Source organism: Castor canadensis, unplaced genomic scaffold, assembly GCF_047511655.1.
Source record: "Castor canadensis unplaced genomic scaffold, mCasCan1.hap1v2 HAP1_SCAFFOLD_1103, whole genome shotgun sequence".
Lineage (NCBI taxonomy): Eukaryota > Metazoa > Chordata > Mammalia > Rodentia > Castoridae > Castor > Castor canadensis.
This window is the reverse complement of record NW_027395461.1, coordinates 1,197-21,547: the sequence shown is the minus strand read 5'-3', so window position 1 is coordinate 21,547 and position 20,351 is coordinate 1,197. Positions and strand designations below refer to the sequence as shown.

General features: G+C 35.7%; 1 protein-coding gene across 1 annotated transcript in view; it reads right to left on the bottom strand.

Moving 5' to 3' along the window:
- The window catches only part of LOC109685608 (uncharacterized), a 29,771-nt gene extending 10,207 nt beyond the window's left edge, over window positions 1-19,564 (bottom strand). The window contains exons 1-7 of the mRNA XM_074064651.1: window positions 19,196-19,564; window positions 16,739-16,780; window positions 16,024-16,102; window positions 10,767-10,844; window positions 8,950-9,016; window positions 6,757-6,924; window positions 3,725-3,853 (exon numbers count right to left, since the gene is read on the bottom strand). Of these exons, the coding sequence (XP_073920752.1) occupies window positions 3,725-3,853; window positions 6,757-6,924; window positions 8,950-9,016; window positions 10,767-10,844; window positions 16,024-16,102; window positions 16,739-16,780; window positions 19,196-19,395 (763 nt within the window). The 5' untranslated portion in view covers window positions 19,396-19,564. The remainder of the gene's footprint in view (window positions 1-3,724; window positions 3,854-6,756; window positions 6,925-8,949; window positions 9,017-10,766; window positions 10,845-16,023; window positions 16,103-16,738; window positions 16,781-19,195) is intronic.
- Between the last annotated feature and the right edge of the window lie 787 nt (window positions 19,565-20,351).

Here is a 20,351-nt window from a genome sequence, read left to right as displayed (position 1 = left end):
TCCTCGACCTCTGGATCCTGTGACAAATACATGCTTCCTCCTGGAATCTCTCCAGGGAAAATACACACGGCCCGTCAACCAGATTCCCTTGGCTTGCTGCCGTGAGGGGCTTCAGCTAAGTAGGTAAGTAAGGAATCGCCTTGGGGTACCAAGAAGGGTTACGTTTTCTTAAAAAATATGTAGCAACCAAGGGTCCTGCACTCACATTTCTTCACTATCACCTCTGCCCCGAGTGTCAAGGCCCCACGGATCTGAAGGCAACTGGCGTGGAGGCAAGCGGACTACGAAAATGAAAATCTGCAAATAACTCACACAGGCTCGTGCCACACTTTAAAGCAGGTCCTAAACGCAAGGTGCCCTTCCTACATGGATTTCCACCATCAGGTAAAGATTCTCTTTTGTTCCCAAGGACATAAATTTTTTAAATAATATATTACAAGAAAGGATCTTCCCCTCACATTTCTTCCCTATCTTCCCTTCCCTGGATCGTGCCCTATATTTCTGAATGGATGAAGTTATGTAGGCAAGCAGAATATGAATTGAAAATCTGCATCTAATTCAGCGATAACTTGTGACACACTTTTTAATATATGCCCTTTGGCAAAGAGCCCTTCCTACATGGGTTTTCACCCTAAGCCATTCACCAGGTGAGGAAAGATGAAAGTATACACCTTAAAAGCTTGATGTTGTTCCTCTGTCTTACTGTGCTTGTATATTTGAAGGTTAAATTGTACATAATCTTGTTTATGCTAATTTGTTACGCATAAAATTTACCAAATTATTGCACTTTATTCAGTGTGTAAGATGAGAATGCTCTGCCTTTTGATACAAACCTCTTCCCTCTAAAATCAGGAACTGGACAAAGATGCCCACTATCTCCACTCCTATTCAACATAGTACTGGAATTCCTAGCCAGAGCAATTAGGCGAGAAGAAGGAATAAAAAGAATACAAATAGGTAAAGAAGCTGTCAAAACATCCTTATTTGCAGATGACATGATCGTATACCTTAAAGACCCAAAAAACTCTACTCAGAAGCTTCTAGACATCATTGATGGCTATAGCAAGGTAGCAGGATATAAAATCAACATAGAAAAATCATTAGCATTTCTATACTCTAACAATGAGCAAACTGAAAAAGAATGTATGAAAACAATTCCATTTAGAATAGCCTCAAAAAAATTCAAATACCTACGTGTAAACCTAACAAAAGATATGAATGACCTCTACAAGGAAAACTATAAACTTCTCAAGAAAGAGATTGAGGAAGACTATAGAAAGTGGAGAGATCTCCCATGCTCATGGATTGGTAGAATCAACATAGTAAAAATGTCTATACTTTCAAAAGTAATCTACATGTTTAATGCAATTCCCATCAAAATTCCAATGACATTCATTAAAGGAGGTATCACGATACCTGACTTCAAACTATATTACAAAGCAATAACTAAAAAAACAGCATGGTACTGGCACAGAAACAGACATGACGACAAGTGGAACAGAATAGAATAGGGGACTCAGATATGAAGCCACACAACTATAACCAACTTGTCTTTCACAAAGGTACTAAATATATACGATGGAGAAAAAGCAGCCTTTTCAACAAAAATTGCTGTGAAAACTGTTTAGCAGTCTGCAAAAAACTGAAACTAGATCCATGTATATCACCCTATACCAATATTAACTCAAAATGGATCAAGGATCTTAATATGAGACCACAAACTCTAACGTTGATACAAGAAAGAGTAGGAAATACTCTGGAGTTAGTAGGTATATGTAAGAACTTTCTGAATGGAACCCCAGCAGCACAACAACTAGGAGATAGCATAGATAAATGGGACCTCATAAAACTAAAAAGCTTCTGATCATCAAAAGAAATGGTCTCTAAACTGAAGAGAACACCCACAGAGTGAGAGAAAATATTTGTCAGCTACATATCAGACAAAGGACTGATAACCAGAATACATAGGGAACTTAAAAAACTAAATTCTCCCAAAACTAATGAACCAATAAAGAAATGGGCAAGTGAACTACACAGAACTTTCTCAAAAGAAGAAATTCAAATGGGCAAAAATCCCATGAAAAAATTCTCACCATCTCTAGCAATAAAGGAAATGCAAATTAAAACCACACTAAGATCCCACCTCATTCCTGTTAGAACAGCCATCATTAGCAACACCACCACCAACAGGTGTTGGTGAGGATGTGGGGAAAAAGGAACACTCTTACACTGTTGGTGGGAATGTAAGGTAGTACAACCACTCTGGAAAAAATTTGGAGGCTGCTTAAAAAGCTAAACATTGATCTACCATTTGATCCAGCAATACAACTCTTGGGCATATACCCAAAAGACTGTGACACAGTTAACTCCAGAGGCACCTGCACACCCACGTTATTGCAGCACTATTCACAATAGCCAAGTAAACAGCCAAGATGCCCCACTACTGATGAATGGATCAAGAAAATGTGGTATATATTCACAATGGAATTTTATGCAGCCATGAAGAAGAACGAAAATTTATCATTCGCTGGTACATGGATGGAATTGGAGAACATCATTCTGAGTGAGGTTAGTCTGGTCCAAAAAACCAAAAATCACATGTTCTCCTTCATATGTGGACATTAGATCAAGGGCAAACACAACAAGAGGATTGGACTTTGAGCACATGAGAAAAGCGAGAGCACACAAGGGAGGGGTGGGGAGAGGTAAGACACCTGAAAAATTAGCTAGCATTTGTTGACCTCAACACTGAGAAACTAAAGCAGAACCTTAAAAGCAACTGAGGTTAATAGGAGAAGGGGACCAGGAACTAGAGAAAAGGTTAGATCAAAAAGAATTAACCAAAAAGGTAACACACATGCACAGGAAATTAATGTGAGTCAACTCTCTGTATAGCTATCTTATCTCAACTAGCAAAAACCCTCGTTCCTTCCTATTATTGCTTATACTCTCTCTTCAACAAAATTAAAGATAAGGGCAAAATAGTTTCTGCCAGCTCTCGAGGAGGTGGGGGGAAGAGGGAAGGGTGGAGTGGGTGGTAAGGGAGGGGGTGGGGATGGGGGGAGAAATGATCCAAGCATTGTATGCACATATGAATAAAAAAACAATAAAAATTTAAAAAATGAAATAAAATTTTCTCTACCAACCCAAAGCTGTTTCCAAGCTGCATGTTAAAAGGACATCTCTAAAAAAACCAAAAAAAAAAAATCCTCTATGTCGTGCAATTCATTGAAGAATGTTACTGTGGAAGCAATCATGGAGTCTGGTACTTTCTAACACATATTTTGAGACTCTGCTGGGTCTTTTGGTGATGTATTTTATTTGATGCAAGAATCCTAGTTGCCTATGTGATCAAATAATTTGTATAATTTCATCATGAATATATGAGGTGTATGTACTTGTCATAAAAATCTGTGGTGATGAATGAAGCTAAAGTGATAGAAACCCAACTTTTCTTAAACAGCACTGCTTGAATGAGTTATGGTCATTTTTTCTTAGACACTTCATTTATCTATTCAGGTGTGAAGGTTTCTTTCTTCCATTTGGAATCTTTCTGTTAAATAGTACACATATTCCCTCAGCCTGGCTTTTACCCTGAGCTTTTTAAAATAAATCTTTAGGCCACGAATAGAATTTCCTGCCATGGGAGCATAAAATTTTAAAAGTATTATGTAGCAATAAGCTCTTTTCCCCAGAATTGGAGATAGTGAATTGTCATTCTCACAAATATTCATAGTAGAAACTCCACTGTGTAGTTCTGTCCTTATGGTAGGTGGGGATTCACCCAGGTTGTTGTGGCTGGATCTAGATCGGCGGCAAAATCTCCAATTCCTGAATGGGTATCTTCCTTTATCTGAGGTTGACCAGGAATCAAAGGAAGAAGAGAGATTATTATAACCTTTAGTTGTTTCATTCATTTCACCTTGTTCCCACCATTTTCATTTTATAATATGCTAGGTGCATTGCATACTAGAGGAACTAAGTCATTTATACTGTAAATGTCCTACATTCTGAAACTTGTTAATTGCCTTGTAATTATATTCTTTGTCAAAACCAATTAATTGGTGGTTAATTAATTTAGTTTAGTTTTTCCCATGTGACTGCATTGTAGAGAGTTTGTCTCTGTCCTGCAACATTGAATCATCAGACCATTCACACCTTGTTGGAAAAGATTCCTGGAAGTTAAGTATGATAGCTGAGTAAACATGTCATATCCCATTTTGAAAGCTAAAACTATTTAGTATTGAATTTCAGCAGTCTCATAATCTACTTTCAAAACATGTAACCAAGGTCAACTGTACCCCATCAAAAGAGCATCTGCCCTTAATGACAAAGCCTGCTTGAGTCAATTCTTAGTAAGTCTCTGGCTACTTCACCATAAAGTATGTCTTCAAACCTCAGTCCAATGTTTCTACTGCTTAACTATAAAATTTTCCAAACATGGTACCTTCATATTTTAATAAATAAGTAACATATACCAAATATTTAAAAGATAACAGATAGGCCAAGATTTGCAAGATGATTGACGTTTGACCAAATATGTTTAAATAGCTGCTCTCTCAAGGTTACCCAGGCTCAGAAGACCAATAATCACATGTTCTCCCTCATATGCGGACTTTAGATCAAGGGCAAATACAGTAAGGCGACTGGACTTTGGTCACATGATAAGGCGAGAGCATACATGGGAAGTATGAGGATAGGTAAGAAACCCAAAACACATGATAGTATTTGATATCCTCAATACAAAGGAACTAATGCAGAAACCTTAAAGTGACAGAAGTCAGTAGGAAAAGGGGATCAGGAACTAGAGAAAAGGTCAGTTTGAGAAGAATCAACTTAGAATGTAACACATACGTACATGGAAGCAATTCTAGGAATCTCCCTGTATAGCTATCCTCATCTCAACTAGCAAAAATGCTTTGTCCTTATTATTGTTCATAGTCTCTCTTCAACAAAATTAGAGAAAAGAGCAGAACAGTTTCTGCCTGGAAACAAGGGTGTGGGGGGAAGAGGGAAGGGGGTGGGAGAAAAGGGAGAGGGCAGGGGTAGGGGGGAGAAATGACCCAAACATTTTATCCACATATGAATAAATGAAAAAAAAATAGCTGCTCTCTTGGCTTTTCTGGGATTTGCTATGTATAAAAACATGGGGACAATGCTTGCGGGGCTGGATCAGTGATGCTAGTGTGGGTTTCTGTTTCTGCCACTTACCTGGACAAATTATCAAGACTCTTTTTGATTCAAATCCTCAGTTTAACCTGAAGGATATTATCAATATACCTCATTGGACTAATGCCTAGAACAAGGCATGGTTCACAGTATTCTTGATAAAATTAAGTTTACCCCTAACTCAGATGGTTTAAGGCAGCTGAGACTGCAGTGTTCTTCCTGCAAAGCAAGCTCTACCCTATTCTTCTTTTCAGATAGGAGCCTCCAGATGGCATGCAGGCACAAACACTGCCACCTCTCTACCTGTTATACTTATCCCCTCCAATTCAAAAGTTAGGAAAGAAAAAAGCACATACATTCTAAAATCCTGGAGCATATTTGTGTATGTTAACATATACAAAATTTGATGACTATAAATGTAAATACACAGGTTGAATTGTTATACTCTACCTGGTGTCTCCAATGCTATTATTTCTAAAATAACCCAAATGTATTCTCTTATTCTTCATATGAAAAATAATATTACTAACACCCTGTCCCTTGAAACAAAGATATAATATGCAGTTATAGTATGAGGAAAGACTTGACAGCAGAGTAAACTCCAAGTCCAATAGTTGCTCAATATTTTCACTTAGATAAGTCTTTTGTGATGCATATTATTGATTGGAGAATTCTTATTGTTTCTGTAATGAATGAAAGGGCATGTGATTGCTATAAAATTGGGCTGATAAAACAACCTAACTGCAGAGAAACTCAGCCTGTCTTCAACAGTCTAGAGCAAATTAGGTTAATGGATTCCTCATGCTTGATTCAGGGTATGAAAAAAATGTAAAAATCATAAACTGTGTGCTTATACAAGAAAAGTGACAACAATAAAATAAGGGAAAGCTCTGTACTAGGCTAAATATATCCTAAATTAATAACACAGTTGTATAAAAGAGAGAAATATCAGTGCAAAAGCAATGGAATATCTCAGGGAGAAAGTGGCAAGAAGGATGAATCAAAAGTTCTCCATTGAGAACTTCAGTCCAATTCTAGATGTATGTCTGAAGCAAATGTAGAAAGTAAGCTGGCCTTGGGGTAGATTTAGAACTGAATACAGGTTAGAATCACAAAGACCCTTCAGACCAAGAAGAGATTCCATTTAAAACCATATCTCTTTACTCAAGATTTCAAGTGTGTCTAGGTCATGTGGTCATGACTATTCTGGCCCCGGATGATGACTGCAACCAGAAATGGGGACGATATGAGAGTCCAGGCCTCAAGAGAGCATCTTCTAATAAGACACACAGATGTAGACTTACATAACTACTTTTCTAAAGTGCTCTTGGGATACAAATAAGAGAGCAATTTTCTCTGTGGATGAATGAAAAACAAATTCTCCTAATAGGGACTTGTGTCTTAACTTCAATTCTCAGAGGCAATCTAAGCCCGATTTTGAATGAGTATTGGGTACTTGCATATACTACCTCCTTAGGATATGGAAAATACCTATGAATCAAGAGTTTTATTTTCATCAGGAATGGAGGTGTGAACTGTGAGATGGCACTTCCAGGAAGGGAAGGTATTCATTACTCTCATGCTTGCCTTTGTTTGGATGCCTTGGCCCTAGGAAAAACTGGCCTTTGAGGTCTGGGGACACCTGTTCCTGGATGGGCTCCTGAAAGGTCTGAGAAGTTAATTTACTTGGTCTCTGTGGCATGAATGCCTTCTCTCCAAGGTAGTTCATTTTGATGGCATACGGACATTCGTGTCCTATATGGAGAAAAATAGAAATATAGATTCAGGCTGATGATGGTGGGTGTAATCAAACTTACCTTTTGCTGAATTCACTGGTATGGACATGGTTCTCTTGGATCCTGTGGAATTAATAATGCTATGTCTCCTGAGTGTGCATTATGCACACTCACTAAGGAGACCATCCAGAAAACAGGTGCCCAAGCAAAAGAAGTTAAGTAATAAAGAGATAAAAACCTTAAATATGTTACCTTGTTTGGAATGCATAGATCCATCAGTGAAATGTTCAGTGGTGACTTTCACTATGTTACCATCTGAGACTATTTAAGGCCTTCTAGTTTCTGCCTTGACATCAACCAAATTTTTAAGTCTTAGGAAAATTACTTGAATCCTCTAACCTTACATTCATCATTTTAAAAATGTGTCCTTCCTACTGCAGAGATGGAAGAAAATACATTGATGGACACTAGTTTTTAATATTCCTTAATAATTACAGTAGATGTCAAGAGTTGGTAACATTAGTATTTTCTCATATGAAATGTCACTTTTACCAAAAGAGATGTTTCCCTTTGTCAGTTCGCACATCAGGGCTACTCATGAGCATTGGACTGGTGTTCTTCATGCTTCCCTTACACTGCTGTCCTGCCAGTGTTTCCTCACAGACAGTGAGCAGAAGGAAGACTGCAGCATATTGGAAAATAGAAACAAGGTGCAAAAACAACACCCACAGTCATCAGGAGCTACATGGCAAGTGACTTGCTTTGCTCTTTCATGGTTTAACTTACTTTCTTTACAAAGAATTATCAAAGATGCTGTGCTGTGAAGTGAATGACATTGTCTAGGATGAGTATAAAAGCCCCTTTGCATCCATTTCTGATTTTGCATTGATGTAACTTGGTGAACTCTTGCTGTTCCTTTCCATCTGGTACAGATACATTGTTAGTGCTACATTCAGAACAAGAATTACAGCAACTTTCAACTTTTAGGGTAAAACAAGCTCTACTGGCATCAGTGTAATAAAACTAAGGCTCAGGATAATCAGAAGTTGATCCACACTCGAGAACTGAGAGTACATTCAGAAAAAAGGATTCAGAAAGGCTGAGGAGAGGTCCTCAAGAATAGTGCTCCTGAGAGAAAGCTGTATTCAAAGGAGTTCTGAGGTTTAGTTATCATTTAGATACTTTATCAAACTAATACATTTCATTAAAATATATTTCCAGTATTGCCTTCTCCATGTTATTTCACTTATTGCTGATAAATATTACTAAATAATATCAAGTTATTAAAAAGAAACATGCCCATGACTTCTAGCAGAAATCATTCCCTCTCTCAACTACAGCATAGGCAATATGTCCTGGTCCTTCCTGTGTGTTGGAATGGATTTGTTTCTTCATCTTCACATGATGAGCCGTGAGTTTTTCTTCCAGCTAAATTCTTTTAATAACTATCTTAAAGATGAATCATCTATCAGTAACTTTAAATAGAGAGGAAAATGCAACCAAAAAATAACAAAATACAGGTTGGGAACAATTTAGGAGTTTGCTTATCTCCTTTTTTGTGAAAAGTTCTATGTATAGAGCTTGTGTTAATGAAATATTTATATATGGTTTCACAGCCATGACTGAATTATAGAAGATTGTTACAAAATGGAGGTGACCTATTCTTTAGAAAATGAATAGTGGATTTTTACTGAAGTAGGAACAATAAATGGGAAAATTAATTTCTAATATTTTTTATACTTCCTGACAAAAATAATCCAGTTCTTGTTTTTTTTTAAAAGAAAGCTATGTCTTCATGTGAAAAATTAGAAGAAAACTTCACTTTTTTTCTCCTCAACTGTACCAGAAATTGTCAAGTCTAAAGAGATGTTTCCAAACACCTGTCATAGAGTTAGTGCTGGCAATTATTTCTTAAATGTACAAGTGAATACTTGGGCCATTTTTACATTTAGAGGCATTCAAGCTTAAGACAACAGTCAATACTTTGAGAGAAGTATAACTTTGAGCCCAATCAATCACATTTTAGATTGTCCCTGACATTTACCCAAGAGTGTGAATGGGGCTTCTTCCTTCCCAGAGTTGAAAGATAGCAGGTATTCATTTTCACATTCCTAGGAGACAAAAAGAACAAAGCATCATGAAAGATTATTGAAAATGGATTGTTGAAGAAATTATTTCCATAGCATTTCTGTGTTTCTAAGAAGGAAAGGAATTTGTATCACTACAAATGCTATTATATTCATAGGAGGCCACAGTTTTGCATCAACAGTGCTGATTTCAATAACTCCTGGATACTTCCAAACCTCCAGATTACTCCAAATTCTTGCGTTGTGGCTTCTGAAAGACTACGGATCATAATGCAATCCAGCCATCACTTTCTGAGTGAACCAAGTAATGAGAAACCATACTCAATATCCTCCACTACAGAAGAAAAGTCTAATCCCCAGAGTTCTGCCTTCTGCTATCTCCAATAGTCATGGAGAATGTTGACTTCTGTTACACATGTCCCTCTTTAGACAAACTTGTTGCTCAAAGCCACACATGTGCTAAAATGGGCCTAAGAAAAGTAAAATTTAGAATGTACTATAAGGTCAATAACACTGAGCAAAAGAGACAGAGGTCCAAAAGGCCTTGAGGAGATGTCAGGGGAAAGCCAGTTGTTACTTTCAGTCAGGGAAGCCTTGTTCTGAGAAGAGAATCTCTACAAGGACTCTACCTGGAAAATAGGTCAGGTGTGGAAAGGTTATCCCCAGCAGAATTACTGGCCAACATTAAGGAAACCTCACTTAAACAAATCTAAATTACCAAGATTCTGATGAATTATTTAGAGTCCTAAAAGAAGGGCTAAATCAGAAATATGTTTCAAATGGAGTTATTGTAATAGGTACACACAAACACATGTGTGCATGCACACACTCACACGGGTGTGTGGTACATCAGCACAATATTACATGGCATATAGGAAGTAAGATCTAATAACAAATATTTTCTTATAAGGCAGGGTTTGGAAATGCTTTGTTGAAGTTGTTTAAATCAGGCATACTTATATAACCAAATAACCTCAATTCTTTATTACAATAGAAACTTTTTCTTTGTGGTGAGCTGTTCACGTTAAGCAAAGGTAATTCACAAATATGAATTAAGTGAACTGTATTCTAAGTCACTATCCCCATGTGGCCCCTAAAAGTACTCACTCTCTTCCAAGATTTAATTCTTATACAGAGCACATACATCCTACAGTTTAGAAATCAAGGCAGCAGTAACTGCTTTACTTAGAACATATGAGTTCAGCTCTCTTTTCAATTTATTATTAAATGATACTTCTATAAAATGACTATTATACCAAACGGTGGTTGCTCTGAGTTTTTATGGGACTTTATTATGCTACACAGTCAGATTTACATATAAATCATAGAGATCATGTCACAATATTCAGAATTTTCACAAGGAAATAATTCTATATAAGGAGCCATGCTATACCATGGTTCCTTGATCCAGAGGTCATTAAATTTATTAAAACTGAGTTACACACACTTACCTCTTCCTTTTTTGTGCCTTCTTCTCAAATATGTGCACCTCTTTTACCAAAATATATTTAACTACATATGTGAGCACTATCAAAACATAAAACAACAGACAAAAGTAAAATAGAATGAAAGTTGTGCACACTCTTATAGCTAGCTGCCTTCAGTTCCTAAAAGTGTGTGTGTGGGACAAACTATGACTTTGATATCTATAATAACCAATTATCATATGATTATATATATATATACACATACAAAAACATATATTTGGATAGATATATGATTCTCAAAAATAGAAGTTATCTTTTAATTTAAAAATAGCTTACAAGCAACTTACAGTTATTCCTATAATCGACAGTGTCTTCTTAATAATATCATTTACTGTATCAAAACTTGTTGCAGTGACAGCAACAGGCTATAAAAAATGAAAAAAAATGCTATAAATTAAGAATTCCAAAGCACACAATTCTGTAGTTATTGTCAACTTATTATCCATATTAAACAAAACTTGTTTTCAGGTGAGGACAAAAATAAAGCACATGTAGAGCACAAAACCTTGACTTTAGATATTTTTCATTCCTTTATATAACATGAAGTCAGTAGAAAGCATTTCAGTATAACACCTTTCTCTGCAAATAAAGGATTTGTAGCACTTCAAATATAGCAGCTTAACTGAGAAAAATTCAGTACTCAGAGAGGGTTTGGGGACTGATTCTGAGCACTGTGAGGTTGTTTCAATAAAGGAGGAGAGTAGTTTCAAAAGAAGAAGCTCATATTATGAAAAACAGGACACACTAAGCAGAGGCCACTAATGGGAGATGGACGAAAAAGAAGGAAGTTAAGAAGGTGAATATGGTTGATGTACTCTTGATACAAGAATGAATATAGAATTTTCAAACATGTTGAAGGGGACTAAGATAGAAAGGAGAAAAACAGAAGAGAGAACAATTTGGGATATAAAATATATATATGTGGAAATGTCACATTGAAACTCTCTTACATAGAGACATACAAAAATGCTTTTTTTCAAACATGGAGAACAGGAAGGTAAAACATGTCTTGTTTCTGGGTGCTGGCATCATTGAGAGTGAAAAGGAAGTAGGGAAAAGTTAGAAGGGTGAATATGGGCAAAATATTATGTATTCATATATGAAAGTGGAAAAATGGACCTTCTGAAACTGCTGCAGTAATAGGGGGGATGAGGGATAAAGGAGAATAATGCAGAGGGTGAATTCAATTATGATGCATTGTAAGAACTGTGGTAAACATCACAATGTACTCCCAGTACAACAATAATAAAATGATTAAAAAGTAAAGGAGGAGCTGAAGCCTTTCGTTTTCTAGCCAAGTGGGTTGTGATACTTTGGCTTTATTCCTTTACTTGTCGTATATTTAGTTCTACTAAAATCAGAATAAAAATTGGCTATAAAAGACTTCTTCAAAAACACTATGTAGAGAGCACTTTCCCTTCAGGGTTAGCTAGATTTTCATTGTTGATATCTATTGAAATAATAAATCTAACAATGAAGAATGAAAACTTTCATGGTTTTAGCTCCATTCCCATCTGCCAATGAATAAAGTCATTTCTACTACATCACACATTAAGATGTGTTCTGGAAAAATAGGAAGACAATTTGTAGAAAGCCTGAAAAAAATTGAAGGGATTCTGAATTGATGCCATTGAAACATCTGAATTTCAAAATATGTTAGCATAAAATAAGAAAATTACTATGCATGTAGATTTTGCAATATAACATAAATCCACAATCAGGTCTGTGTCATCTGATAAGCACTGCTTAAAGAAGACAAAAGCTGCTGTGCATGGTGTCAGGCTCCTGTAATTCCAGTACTCCAAAGACTCAGGCAGGAGGGTTGTGAGTTTGAGGCCAACCTGAGCTACATAAGGAGAATGGCTAACAAGACAAACAGCATAGGTGGGCACCCACAGGCCTTAAAATGATACTAAAAAAAATCAAGTTAAGGAAACCCTTTTATGACTCATTGTATTTTACTTTATTATGGACTAAATGGTTCATGGGACAACTGGACCCAAAGTTGTTAATTGTGTATGTGTGTGTGTGTGTATCTGCGTTGCTGAGGATCACCCACAGCCTAGCACATATGGTCAAGTGTTTCTATCACTGAGGGTTAGCTAGGCATTGGGGTCTTATTAAAACTTGTTTTACCCAGGCTGATCTTGAACCACATTTCTTCCAATCTCTGGCTTCTAAGTATCTAGGATTACAGGAGTATCAAACAAGCCTGGCCAAAGGACAATGGATTTTTATGAACAAACCATCTTAAATTCATTCACTTCTCATTGTGCCTCTTATTGCCTAACAATTATGAAATTTCTCACAATACCCAAAAGTAGGGCTCAGATCATCCAAATTCAAGGAAGTCAGAGCCTCTTATGCTAAAATATCTGGAGGGTACAAACACTTGGGCTATAGCTTGATATTTAGTTAGAAGTAAAGGTTCTGCAGTTTTTAAGATGTTCGAAAGCCCCTCCTTACATGTTAAAATTCCACTGTCTTTTACAAAGAAACCCTTTGAAATTCTCATCATTCTAATTTATGTGGTTTAGAAGATAATAGGTTCTCATGATATGTGGAACCAAGTAAGATCAAAATAATAATTACAATAACATATGTATTCATTCTAGATGGTGTTCTTGTAGATAAACAGGTAAATTTGTGTAGATAGAGCTCTTTGTAAAAAAAAAAGTAGGGTTTTTTTTTTGATATTGAGATATGGACTCAGGGCTTCACATTTGCTAGACAGGCACTCTATACCACATGAACCATGCCTCCAGTCCTTTTTGCTCTGGTTACATCAGAAATAGGTTTTCAATGTCTGCCCAGGACTAAGTGCATCATAATACTCCCTTCTTGTGCTTTCTTCCCTTGTTGGGATAGAAGGCATGTGCCACCATGCCCACCATTTTTCTGTTGAAATGAGATCTTGAAAACTTAATTTTCCGTAGATGGGCTGGGAACCACAATCTTCCCTATCTAAGCCTCCCAGGTAACAGACATGTTGCCACTATGCCCAGCTATTATTTGAGTTAATGTCTCATTAACTTTTGCCTGGGATGGCCTCAACTGCAGTCCTTCTGATCTCAGCCTCCCAAGCACCAAGGATTACAGATATTTGCCAGTAGCACCCAGCAACAAATAAAGTTTTAAAAATATTTATCAAAATTTAAAAATATTTATTCCATGTTTCCAAATGGAAATATAACTATTTTTCCATATAAGTTGAATATTACTTGCAAATACAAAAATATATATATATATTTTATAATATATATAATATATTAAGAGCTGAGACCAAGCTTAAGATGATATAGACGGTCAACTTATGAGACACAAAACATGCATTCAAAATGTTTATTTTTTATAAATTAGACATAAATAAAGTAGATTTTTTTAAATATCAAGACAAATGCATTAAGAAAATGTGGTACTTATACACCATGGAATTTTATTCAGCCACAAAGAAGAATGAAATTTTGTTATTCACAAGTAAATGGAAGGAACTGGAGAACATCATCTTAAGCAAAGTTAGCCATGCTCAGAGGGCCAAATATTGCATGTTCTCCCTTATATGTGGATTATATACCTAAAACAAATGCAGTAATATTATTGGGCATGGGTCCCACACTAAAGGGGAGAACACGCAAAGGAGGAATAGGGGAAAGGAAAGGAACCTAAACCTTAAATGTGGTTGACTGTAGAGGAGTGAATATAGTAATCTTAAACTGGCAGAGGCCACTATGGGAAGGGGACTAGGAAGTAGCAAAGAGATCTGGTAGAGAAGAACCAATGTGGGTTGCAATACACATGTACATGAAAGCATCACTAGGAATCTCTCTGTATACCTACCTTTTTCTCAAAGTAGCAAAAATGCTATGTCTTTCTTATTATCTCTAAGGTTACTCTTCAACAAAATCAGAAACAAGAGGGAGGAACAGGTTCTAGCTGGGCACAGGGCATGGAGGGCAGGGGTGGAGGGAGGAGGTGGCCCAAACAATGTATGATTAAAGTAAAAATCATAAAATTAAAAAAAATAAATAAAAAGAAGTCAAGATGTATTCCATGACAAATTGTAAATATAACCACTTGCCACCATTGAAATCAAGCCAGCAGAGACATGTCAGTGCTTCCTTATGACAACTGTCTAGCCTTTTCTTTCTCCTGCAATGCATCTGGTACATGGAAACAGGTCACAACAATCTTGTGACTATGCTATTGGCCAAGAAAGAATGTGTTTGCACTATGCTTTTCCTCTTTCAATTACTATTTTGTATAATTTAGAACCACTATTCAGGGCAGCAGAGTGGCCCAAGTGGTAAGAGTGCCCATCTAGCAAGCATCAGGCCCTGAGTTCAGAACCTCAATGTGACAAAAACAAACAAACAAAAACCCCTGACTCCACTAGAACCACTATATAGAAACAAGAGACATAAAAATACCTATTTTATTCATCATTATGAACATCCTGGCTACTGTACTACAATTTCAGAAATCAAATGTCACATAGTATTGAAGATATGGGTTTTTTTTTCTCAATAGCAGTAAAACACATGAAGTAGACATATGCTGATTCCTTAAAAGTGTCATCTCTCATAGCTAGCTCAATTGATTCCTGATTTTCTTAGGAATGAAAGATGTATCAAAACTCTGTATTTTAATTAATTGCTAAGTGCAATGTCTGTCCCTAAAGAATCCGGTATTAGAAAGGGAACACTATTGGTGTGAACTGAGAAAATTAGAAAATGAATATTAGATAAAATTTTATATTGGCTAAGTTTTATCTCAGTCATAAAGCACTTCCCTAGCATATGTGAGATCCTGAACTCAAACATCAGCACTGTATATACAGACACACACTATATCATATATGTATAATATAAAATACATTTTATCATACATATGTATGTATATAATGATATTAAATTTACTGAAGTTGCTGAATAGTAGTTACCTAGAAGAATATCCTCATTCTTAGAAAATACATAAGTATTTAAGGATAGAGGCATGGTAAATGTAACTGACCTTCAAAAATAAGTGTGCATAAATGTTTTTTAAGGAAACGAATAAGGCAAAGTATTATCAAATAAGTGAATATAAGGACTATATGTTACTAGTCACACTTTTACTTCAATGCACGTTGATGATTTTGAAAGACACAAAAGTATTTTAAAATAAAATACTTTTTATGTGTGTGTGTATAATATACATTTTTTTCATGTAGGCAGGTATGTTATGTGTGTGTTATAAGAAACATATAAAACACATTGTATTGTTTATTTCATTGTAATGTTTATATACGTGCACATAATGTACTTTGATCAAATTCACCTCTATTACTATTTCTTAACCTGCTTTCCTACATCCCCCACTTGTTTCCTTTTTTGAAATATTAAGTTCCATGTGATACTTTATAAATTCTCTCTTTTTCCACCAATACTTTATAAATCTCTCTCTCTCTCTCTCTCTCTCTCTCTCTCTCTCTCCTCTCTGTCTCCCCCTCAAACATACTGTAAGTCAGGAAATTGAAATTTTCTTTTTGGTCTTAAAAACACTTACAGAATGCTGTATGTCTTTGATGAAGATCGGGAGCTCAAGGGTCTTCTGATTGTCCTTCTCTTTTGTTAGATTGATGTTTCTAATGATTCAATAATAACCACAAATTGTAAAATGAATTAGCTAGTACCATATTTTCAAAACCTATGTTGTTAAAATTACCCATCTTTATTATGTTATATTTAAGAACATACAAAAAGATTCAGCAAGATCAATTATATGTTTGAAAATAGACAAAAATATTTCAGGAAAATGATTTGTGGCCCTGAGGATACCAGGTTGCCCTGGGATGTAAGATTTGGGAAGCAGATCTAGTCCTCTAAGCACTCTTGCCTGCATGACAGGGTTCAACACCTTCCTGGACTCAAGATTAGGTAGGACGCAGTAGTTTCTTTGAATTGACTCAACAGAGTAAGAAACCTGTGTTTATGAGAATTTAATATATGTTTCAAGAATATTAGCTCTAATCTACAGGTTGAAGAACAGAAAAGGTAAGAGTTTCAACCAAAACTTCCTCAAATATAAACAAAGCGTACTTATCAATTAGAGAACACTGTTTATAGTAGCATCCAGGGTAAATGCAAATAAGATTTTATTTGAGGATAGTCTGATAATTTCTGTGACTAAAAAGTGGAATAGTTTAAGGGTGTCAGCTTTCAGGGACTTTCCTTCTTTTATCACAAATTAAAGTATTAAAATATGTACACTGGCAAAATACCTTTCAAGGAGTGAGCACCACTTTTCTTTTTGCTCCAAAGATCTGTAATATAAAAAGTAAGAAAAATTAAGCACAACATATTCATGCTAAGATGTTAAGATCATCATTCCAAATGAAAATATTAGCGCCCACTGTTACCGCTGTGGGTACAGGTGGAAGTAGTATCCCACTAATAACTGAGTTTGAGGGACCCTGCTCTTTACAGGAGATCTTCCAGTGATAAGTGCATTTCAGAGGGGAAGAGATGTTGATTTGGAATTTAAACACTGGATTTCAGCCATACCCTACTACAAGCTATGTGTCACAGCCAAGTCTAAGATTCAGTTACTACAACTGATAATTAGGGTAATTAAACCTTGGGGAGCTTTAAGTACTATTCAAATATAAAAACTACTGTTCAGATTTAATATTACTTGAGAAATTTGTTCTTTGAATGAACTACTCTTGCACAAGGAACAAGAATATCTTTTTAGAGGAAAGAAACCTACAATGTTTTATTTCTTTATGAAAATTTCAGAGTTGTAAAATGAAAGTTACTTTCTAGAAAACATTCATTAGTGTGACCCTCTGACCAAGATCAATTCACTTGTGCCTAAATTGCTAATGATTTAGTATCCCCTTTGCTATTCCACACTTGTATTAAATATGTAAATAAAAATATTTTGAGAATCATTCATATATGGACTGATCACTTGTTAGCTATTTTTCTTAAAAATCTGGCATATTATATATAACATGAAACTGACCATGAGTGACTTCTAGTACTCTCAATATTGTTTATCTACCATCAATATCTTTTTACCAAAAGCAAGCCCTTTACCTAACCTATTGATCATTATTCCCATTCTCCCTTGTTCCTATCCAACACCACATTGTTAAACATTTGGTTTGTTTCTATGTTGGCTATTACAAGCAATGTTGCTGTGAACATTGATGCACAAAGTTTAGTGTGGATGTATGTTTGCATTTTTCATGAATCTACATTCAGGATTGAATTGCTGAGTCATTGAGCAATCCTATCTTGAAATTATTATGGAAACATCAGACTTTTTTCCCCAGAACTGCCACATTTTGTATTTCTATCAGGAGCAGCAAGTCCACTTTCCAGCTCTGTGCTGTTGGGATGGGTTTCATCAGGAGTGTTGATCACCAAGATGGCCTCTAATCTGCATATGTACAGGGATATCACTTCTCATTATGCCAGTTTAAAGAACTGTAACAACAGCAAACAGAAAAGCAATAGATGCTGAGCATTTTTGTATTATAACAATGTAAATCTAATTTTGACATGTCATCTACTCATCAAAAATATAAAAGGTTTTTTTAAACTATCTCAGCAAAGGCTTCGTATATTCTCAATTTAAACTCCTTCCTCTAACCTGCCACATGGAGAGAATATTAAGCAATAAGAAGTGATAATGTTTAGATAAATCTGTCATGGAAGAGAAGACATTGATACAAACATAATCTTCCCAATAATCTTTGGAAATTTTCCTTGAGTCAAAAGCTGCATCAAAGAATTTACTAAATTTATAAAACTTGCTAAAATTTTAATTAGTTGTTTCAACTTTGAGATGGTGCATCATGTTTTGGCACAGAGTGGTGAAGAGAGTAAAGAAGAATGCTGAGTACATGTGATGAACCCTCTATGAGTAAAATATATATGAAATGTGGCATCAGGTTTGTGTTACACAATATCTGTGAAATCAAGTGTATGAGCTCAAGATGGCTAGGTATATAGCCACATTCCCATCTTCATGCCAACCTATGAATGTGTTGGAAAACTAATCTGTACTGCATGAATAAATCTCTATTTCAGATTGTCTAAAGACACCATGAGTGATACATATTGTCTACAGACAACAAATATGAAAATCTGTCACATGGCAATTCAGGCATCTGAATTTTGATGACAAAATTTTTTATTTGTATAATTAAATACTGTATTTCTGTAAAGAATTAAATTGAGAGAACAAAAGGAAAATTTCAAACTTAATTGGACTATGCAATGACACTTGCTGAAAAAAGATCTATTCATATAGTTTTAAAACACAGATAATACCTGATCATTAGAGAGAGAGAGAATGGTAGAGAAAAGGCCTAGTCCCTTGTTCGCTGGTTTGCCTCTCACAGTCCCTAACACCCACCCACCCCAAGTAACTTCTAGAGTCCTGCTGAACAACCACTGGTTAAAGCCTATTTGACTATTGACTCATTTGCACATATTTGCATGTAAAAATCTCTTAGGAGAAAATACAAGGCAAATGAACAATCTTATGGGAGGTCCAAAAAAATGAATCTACAGCTTAATATGCAGTCAGACTTAAATATTTTCCTATTTTGAATAAGTTGTAGGAAATTTTTAATGGCATTTTTGATCTGGAATAAAACATAAAAGGTAACTGTGCTCTGTCATAGGTAGCCCATATAAATACAAGGCCTAGTTGTGGGTCTTACAGGAAGGTGGCCCTGAAGTTCTCCATCGGCCACCCCAAGAGAAAGGACTTCTTGGCTTCAGAATCGCCTTCCTCCACTTTGTCCATCCATACGATGTGCAGTGGGATTACACATTTGATCTTCAAGATATTCTTACACCTAGAAAGATAATCAAGCACAATCTCTGTTTGTGTCTTAATTGTGGGAGCAGCTCTGATCATGGGAAGACACTAATTCTGCCTGCTGCAGAGCAAAAGCATGCCACTTCCACCTCTAGCAGCTTTGGGGTCTGGCCCAATGAACAGCTCTATGGGCCATGACCAAGGGTGTGGTGGGTGAAGCCTAAACCAGGAAACACTGAACACATTTTGTAGATAGCACCAAACAATTGTAGACTATGCTATCTTTCAGAATGTTAAGTACTGAGCAAGCATCATACTCTATGTTCTAAAGGTTTGTTTTAAAGAACCATTAATTGATTTAGTTTCTATGGCCTCAAAAATAATTTGAAGGGCTGACCAAAATGCAAAAGTATATGATTTATGAAAACAAAGTTTTTATATGACAGACAGGGTTAGAAATATATAACTTTGGATTCAAGGGTTTTGAAACACATTTCAATCTTAGTTCATATAAGATTTATTATTGTTAGCATACAAGTTATTATAAATTTCCTTTGTTAAGATTTTATTCACAGGTGAATAAATGTAAAAATGATAAAACAAAAAATAAGAAAAGATTTTGTTCATAATCATTTTCCAATTGATTCTCTTTACACTGAAAAAAAATTGCACGCTACAACATGAACCCTACTTTAAAAAAAAACACAAATGAAGAAACACAACAGGCAAAATGCAGTAGAGACCACAAGGTACTCCATGTGAGTGTTGCACACTCAAAACGTGTATGGTCTTTTCAATTTTGTAGCTACTCTTTTACTATTAATATTTTAATAGTTATTAAGCACAATCTGTTTTAAAAACGTAAGTCAAATGCAATGAAATAAATAACTTCCTACCTAGCATTCTAATGACTATCAAATTGATCATGAAGGCCCCATCTTCTTGAGAACAGAATTTTCTAATGTATGGGTTAAGAGTCCCTAAAACAAAACTCCAAAATTTGAAATGCTATGAAATGCAAACCTTTCTGAGCACCAATATGATATACCATAAGT